Source organism: Andrographis paniculata, unplaced genomic scaffold, assembly GCF_009805555.1.
Source record: "Andrographis paniculata isolate CXL003 unplaced genomic scaffold, ASM980555v1 Contig70END, whole genome shotgun sequence".
Classification (NCBI taxonomy): Eukaryota; Viridiplantae; Streptophyta; class Magnoliopsida; order Lamiales; family Acanthaceae; genus Andrographis; species Andrographis paniculata.
Window position 1 is genome coordinate 1,911,247 of NW_026137607.1, and position 7,817 is coordinate 1,919,063.

Here is a 7,817-nt window from a genome sequence, read left to right on the forward strand (position 1 = left end):
ATTTCAAATAGTCTTAAAATTTTCAAACCTATTTTAAATAGTCTCAAAATTTTTGAACAATTCTCATTATATATTAAGTTATTTTAATAAAAAATTTCAAAATTCTCCGAGAATATAAAATATTTAAATTTCCCGCCGCTATTATCCTCCCCCTAATTTAAAGGAATTCAAATACTTGAAAATCATTTTTTTTAAAAAAAAAAAATACGTTTTGATATAATAGTTAATATTCAAAGATCAATATGAAAAAAAAAGTAAATGAGACCCTTAGAGCCGAACGGAGGTAGTATCATTTTGAAATGTTCAAAAACTTGAAATTTCGACCCAAATGTTACTATTTCAGCTAAAATTTACTACACTGCTTTAATTTTACTAGAGACATTGGTTACAATGGGTCATATTTCTTTATTATTGGGTCATATTTAATGCAACATTTATAACAAGCAAATCCTATGGCTCATAACATCACATTTCGAACTGGCTATATAAATGTAAGATTTTCATTAATTTATGCATATCATATACCTGTATCTTAGTGTGAATAGAAATATAATGAAGCCACAGTCCATCATTGGCAATATATTTTCCATTTTAGTCTTCATAAAAATCTTGTCTGCTTTCTTGGCACTCCAAGTTTCATCCCAAGTACTAACATGTCCTATAAACTCTATATATCAGCTTGGAGACTCAATTTCCGATACCGGGAATCTTATCCGAATGATGCCAACTGCCCCTGCTTCACGCCCGCCGTATGGTGAAACTTTCCCCGGGCGCCCCACTGGTCGTTGGAGTGATGGTCGACTTATCATTGACTACATAGGTTTGTCCTATATATATATGTATGCTTTCGATGTTATAACTTAATTTGTGTGAACATAATTGTAGGATGCTCGATTTTCATAGACGGTGTTATTGTTCTACAAATGTTTTTCTATGGTAAAATAATGTTGTTTGATTGTTTGGAGGTTGGATTCTTGATCTTTCGACAGAATAATCATATGAGATGCTATTTTCTCTATATATGTTCAATCTAGGATCTGGAGTTTTGTTTCAGTTTCTTACTATTAAACCATCGCAATTCTTTATAAAAAAAAAAAAAAAAAAGTTTCTGGGCCTGAAATTTTTTTAAGGTTTTATGTGGGATAGCAACACTAATAAATACCAGTATTTTAATGTTAAAGTATGGTAAATAAAAAATAAAATGGAAATATTATGAAAATTTTTAGGGTTGAGAAAGAAAAAAAAATAGCAAAAAAATAGCATGAGTAATAAAATTATGGGCATAAAGTGCTTTATGATAAATAAATTATTTATAAATTTAGTTGACAATAATAAAAAAAAAATAACATAATTATTTTTATCCCGAACACTTTATTTTGTAATTTTGTTTTATAAATTGGTAAGTACATTATTTTTCTCTATAGTTTACAAAAATAAGAACGGCGCGACACGTCAATAATAATATTATTATTATGTTTTACTATTTAAACTTGACCTTCTTTTTAAAAAAATATCTTTTCAATAAATAATATGACATGCGATATTATTTAAATAAAATTTCAAATCCTATCCGGACTAAAATAGGAAAAACACACATGCACACCTTTCTTATTTATTGCACCGGCGACTTTTTTTTTGTGAAGTTATATGAAAATAGCACATATGGAAACAACGTAAGATAATTGTAATTTTTTGCAGTTCCTTAATTAGTGTAATATGGGTAGATGTTCGATCATTTTCACTTCATTATTCCATTAATTATTTATTTATTTTTCGACGCGTATCTAACTACGAATATCATATGATATCGATCGACAGCTAACGCTCTCGGACTTCCATTGTTGAATCCTTATTTGGACAGAAATGCTTCGTTTCAGAATGGTGTCAATTTTGCGGTATCTGGAAGTACGACGCTAAGTTTTCTGTTTTTCGCGCTAAGGGGAATTATTACCTCGGCGCGACCTTCACTGCGTACTCAGCTACAACAATTCCAGAGCTATATTGCAACCATATGTTCAACTCCATCAGGTTTTGCCACAGATTACTACTTAAATACTAACTTCATGTTTTATTCACTTAGCAATAATATAATTATCCACTTTATTACAGTTCAATTTTTACAATTTTTTTTTTTTAAATAAAATATCATATTTAATTTACAAAACAAAAAAAATCAAATCTCTAGGTCATTGGTTCATGCGATACTTTTAGGTTTTGTTTGTCATACATGGTTCATCTAGAGTAATTTGTCTCGCCAGTTTAATTTGTAAACTATTGAGTTTAATAAAAAAATTTATCAAGCATTTAAAAATATAATAGTTGTAGTTCCAAGTACTTAAAAAATATATAAATATATATCCAAAATAAAATCCAAGTACAATCACAACGAAACTCACTTTACTCATGTGTATGGTTTGCAATGATTCTCAAAATTTCTAGTGTTAAACTTTTATGATTCCTTATAAAATAATTTGTTATTATTATTTATAAGATATTGTATTTTTTCGAAGGTATAAACCTAAGTCCCACGTCGGAAGATTTGAAGAAAAATCTACATTATATAAATTTTACATAAACTTCATTACTATGAGGCATTTTGAAGAAAGTTCAAAAACAAATTTGTGCGGCCGAGTTGATTCATTCTCAGAAAAGGAGAAACATAATATACTATCTTCGTTCCTTAATTAAGTATCTATTTATTTTTTGCGTGTCGAACTTTAAATATTAATATTACATTCATATGCAGTACAAATTAAGATAAAAAAACAAAAATACATCTATTAGTATCGTATAATGCAAATACAATGATATTTGTATATGATATTATACAAATATAAAAATGTTTTTATTATTAAGTACAATAACTCAAAAAGCAAATAAATATTTTGGTAAATAACGAAAAAAATATACATATATCTGCTATCTTCAAATCTATATAGATGTAACAATATATCTATCTAAACTAGAGGCCCAAACATGGAAATTGCGGCCCAAATCCTCGGGACAGCCTAAACAAGTGTATGTAGAGCAATCCAAGTAGCGAATTCAAACTATTTTTTCTTGTAGGTCCATCAAAAAGATCCATCTGTAGTGGCCTATAAGCATCAATACCAAATAAAAACAAAACTACAAACATAACCTAATAACAGCCCAATCAATCCCAAATCTAAAACCCTAATATAATCTTACACAAACCACCTATAAAATCCTAACCCAAATCAAAATAGTAATAATATTAAAACCCACGACCAGCCACCACCCAAACAATTGAAGCCCAATGACAAATAAAATCAAATGACAAAAATATTAAAACTAATTAACGGGTTGACACTTTGCCCCGGATTCTCGATCATAGTCTGTTTCATATGTGTGAGCTTATATCCTGTACAACTAATTAACGGTATATATGTTGGTACAGATATATATTTCGCATACTTCTTTCATATTGTATGGTATTATCTCGGACGTATTGCGTACAAAAAATGGCTGGTCTGGGCCTCAACACGGACGTGGCTTAGGCGCCGAATATGTTAGCTTTCGGACAAGTTACATAAGAAAGCCTACAACAAAATAAATATACTTAACCACCTAACATCTACAACGATATAACCGCAAGCCACCGATAACAATATAATTCCATTTGAACCAATACCCACTTATATCTTTTTGCTATGCTACTTTTTTAGCTTAAGTTTTGTATATGACCGCCTCCATTCTAATATGACTATTTAAAATATATAGAAAAACGCCATTAAGTTCATTATATATATATATATATATATATATTCAAACAAAAATATACCATGAAGATGTAAAAATTTGGTTATTTTAGTTTTTTACATATGTTAATTTTTTAATTTTTCATACAAAACAAAGGGTTAATTTGTTCTTTCTTTTTTGGTATTATTATTGTTTTTTCAATATGCAATTTAATTTTTTAAATGAAATATTTATTCGATATGATGTTTTATATAAAAAAAAATTGATATGATTTTGATAATGACTATAGTGACACATAAAAATTGAGGAAAAAAAATCTCAAAATTGAATAGAGTGGTTTTTAGGCGTGTATGTATAACAAATTATTCAAGATTTTAATCGAATTTACTCACTTAAACAATAGGTACAATAAATAACATATGAAAATGAGTATTTTTGAGGTTTTTTTTTTTTTTTCCTAAGGTGAAATAATTGTAGCATAAGATATTTTGCACTCGAAATCAGTGTTGTATGTCATATTATTTTCGTTCAAAATTAAAATATTATTTTTACCATTTTTGTCCGTCATATTAAAAATTATTCATTTTCTATTTTAGTAAAAGTAATCATACAATAATACTAAAATACCCTTAATTTTTACATATATTACAAATATATTATTACACATATAGTTAATTTATAAATAAAATCAAATGACAAAAATATTAAAACCTCTTGCACACTTTTACTCACTAATAAAATAGGCAAAATTGCTCCCTTATAGTTTCAAAACTCAGCGTAAGTCCCCCGTTTACTTTAAAAATTGCATGGAGCCTCCTTATTCTTTAAAAAATATTGCATAAAACCACTACGTGGTTTCAAAATTCAGTGTAAATCTCAACTTTACTTAAAAAAAAAATTGCATGACGGCCCCTTATACTTTATAAAAAATTTCATAAAACCCCCCGCTGTGCAAAAAATATGGATAGAAAATTATCATCCCATCACACAACGGTGGTTTCATGGGGATGGGGTTTTATGCAACGTTTTTTAAAGTATAGGTGAGTGTCATGCAATTTTTAAAGTACAAAAAAATTTTACGCAAAATTTTGAAAAACTATGAACTATTTTATCAATAAAATATTATTATTTTTTAATTTATTAGAAAATCTCAAAATGATACTTTCAAATAAGACGAAGGGAGTCTATTTTAAAGAAAATTGAATTCTTAAAAAATAAATAAACAAGAAAGATATAATATATATATATAAATATATATATATATATAGTACATGGCTTTATTTCACACATCACATGCGGTGTGAAATAAAGACATGCTATATGTTTATACTTATGACGTGTTGTATAAAAATATATTATATGATAAAATATATTGTATAAGATTATATCATGTATTGTATTTGTATTTAATTAATATAAATGATTAGTTTTCTGTAATAATATTTTATGTTGTCTGTTACACACGATATGCGGTCTGTACAATGCTGAATACCATAACAACCACCGTAAATAAATAGATATATATGGATATATGAGTGTGTTTCTTTATCCAAGTTTTTCAAAGAACTCTGCATTTTTCGAAAAAATATATTTTTTTATCTTACAAAATATATCATCAAATATTATTTAAATACAAAACCTAAACCAAAATTTTTCAAACCAAATGTAAAGAAGCATACAAATCCCATGTTTGCCTCATTTCCTTATACTCTCCCATTCGATAAAATTATAACTTTGGGTCCGGCGCAGAAATTAAGAAAAATAAATATTTTATTAAAAAATAATAAAAGTTAAACGTAGTTGAAGTATTTTTGAAAATTTAATTAGAAATTAAAAAAATAAAGAGAGTTAATGTAATAAAAATAGTGATATTTACTGTAAATAAGTGTTGAATGAAAAGTAATAATTAAATGTTATTTGTTTTTGTTGATTTTGCCAAAATTAATAATGAGATAAATCTAACAGACGGATTAAAACAAATTAGAGTAAATTTTCCGGACAAATGAAGTATTACCATTTCTAATTAGGGTTTGTATTCCAAATATAAATTTTTAAGGGTAAAGTATATATTTCTTAATAAAAATATATTATTTTCTATAACTATGTATTATATCAAAATCAAAATTCAAATAAAAAACACAAACACAAATCAAACAAACCCTAAGTTAATCATATATCCGCATACTTCTAATATTTCAAATTTTGTAATAACATTTATAGGAATCTATAAATTCACAAGAGCCCGATGCTATTTATTGTAAAACTTGTGATTTCTATATAGAGATACAATATGGAAAAACAAAGGGGATTAATTCTTCAAGTCATAGTGAAATTTTAAGTAGGATAAGTCTAGTATAATATGTGAATATCGAATAGAGTTCCTGTAGTGCAATTTTTATTTTTATTTAGATATATATTGTTTCATTTGTTTTCAGAATGTCGACAAAAGCTTAACAACAGCCTCGTATTTGTTGGAGAATTCGGTTACAATGACATATCATTTGCATATGCTGAAGGGAGATCCCTCGATACTATCCAAAGCTACTTGCTGGAGGTTAATCGAGTAATCATTAATAGCACAAGAGTAATTTTCCATGCCCTTGTTGAATTGTGCATTAATTACTTAGAAATATCGAACAATTATGAAAAGTATATATCACACTATAGTTTTTAACATAGTAGTTAATAAAAATTTGGTGATCCTAAATTCTAAGTTATTTGATTTAAACTTTACCATATAATCTATGACTTAATAAAAATAAGTGATATCATTTTGATTTTGATTTGATTTTTTTTTTTTTTTTTTTAGGATGTGATTCTTGCGGGTGTTCCTCAAGTTATAGTTCCCTTACTTTTCCCGCTCGGATGTTTCCCATTATTTCTAGATGTTGCTAGAAAAAATGCGACGACAACTTATGATAGTAATGGATGTGTGAAAGACTTGAATGATGCGATTGCTTCGAGAAATAATGATCTTCGAAGAGATATAATCACTCTTAGAGGGGAATTACCTAATGCCACCATACTTTATTCCGACCTCTATAATGGTTTTCTATCGATTCTTCGTGATGCACCTGCTCTTGGTACGTACAAGTTACAGTTTATATATGCAGTGTTGGAACCAGCAGTAAAAGTTTGGGGGCAAAAATATCAATTTTTTTTATCCTTTTTTTTATCGATTCAATATATTTTTTTTAATTCATAGCACATCCGGGCGAAAAAAAAATTTTTAAAAATTCAACAAAACTACATAAAATTCAATATTTTTTATTATAAAAAAAATAAAACTTAAAGCCTAGAAATATAAATTAACAAAGATAAAATTTTTATAATTTTTTACATTATTAAATAAAAAAATAGGAGGGGCAAATTATTAAAAAAAATATATATTTTACTATTTGTTACACTAAAAAATAGATATATTTTGAGGACTGGGGTCAGTTGACCCCCCTAGCCCCCATGTAGATCCGCCCCTGTATGTATGTGTATATATATATATATATATATAAATTGAATGTCTTGAGTTGTGCTTATTGCTAATTGATCTTTACTTGAATTTTTAGGGTTTAATACATCGACATTGTTGAAGGCGTGTTGTGGAACCGAAGGAAATTATAATTCATTAGGTCCTGTGTTTTGTGGAAATGGAAATGTACCAGTGTGCCCTAATCCAAACACCTATATAAATTGGGATGGCATACACCTAACACAAGAAGCATATCGTTATATTGCCAACATTATCATCCGGGACTTGGGGATCAATTGCACTAACTAAATCAATCATGCAAAAAGAACACCGTCGAATGTTATATACTCATGGATCAGTATGATCATATCTAGAAGTGATGGATTATGATATTTGATATGTAGACGTTATATGAGTCGATAAATATATGAAATATGAATATATAGTTATGTTTAATACCAACCTTGTTCATCACATTTTCCAACATCCAACAAGAAACATTATTAAGATCAGTAGAAAATGAACGTTGAAATGTAAAGTAAAATGTGCCAAGATCATTCCATGAAGTTAACAAACCTATAGTTTGGATGGGTCTAAGGTTTCTAAAATATTGGAGAAACACAGGCTATAT

The 7,817-nt window shown here is 27.6% G+C and overlaps 1 protein-coding gene across 1 annotated transcript; it reads left to right on the forward strand.

The window, feature by feature from the left end:
- Nucleotides 1-424: 424 nt before the first annotated feature.
- On the forward strand, nucleotides 425-7,506 carry LOC127264492 (acetylajmalan esterase-like). Its single transcript, XM_051294048.1, has 5 exons — nucleotides 425-820; nucleotides 1,819-2,028; nucleotides 6,156-6,304; nucleotides 6,530-6,803; nucleotides 7,284-7,506. The coding sequence occupies exons 1-5, from the start codon at nucleotides 511-513 to the stop codon at nucleotides 7,493-7,495; spliced, it is 1,155 nt and encodes a 384-aa protein (XP_051150005.1). The 5' UTR covers nucleotides 425-510; the 3' UTR covers nucleotides 7,496-7,506.
- Nucleotides 7,507-7,817: the final 311 nt, after the last annotated feature.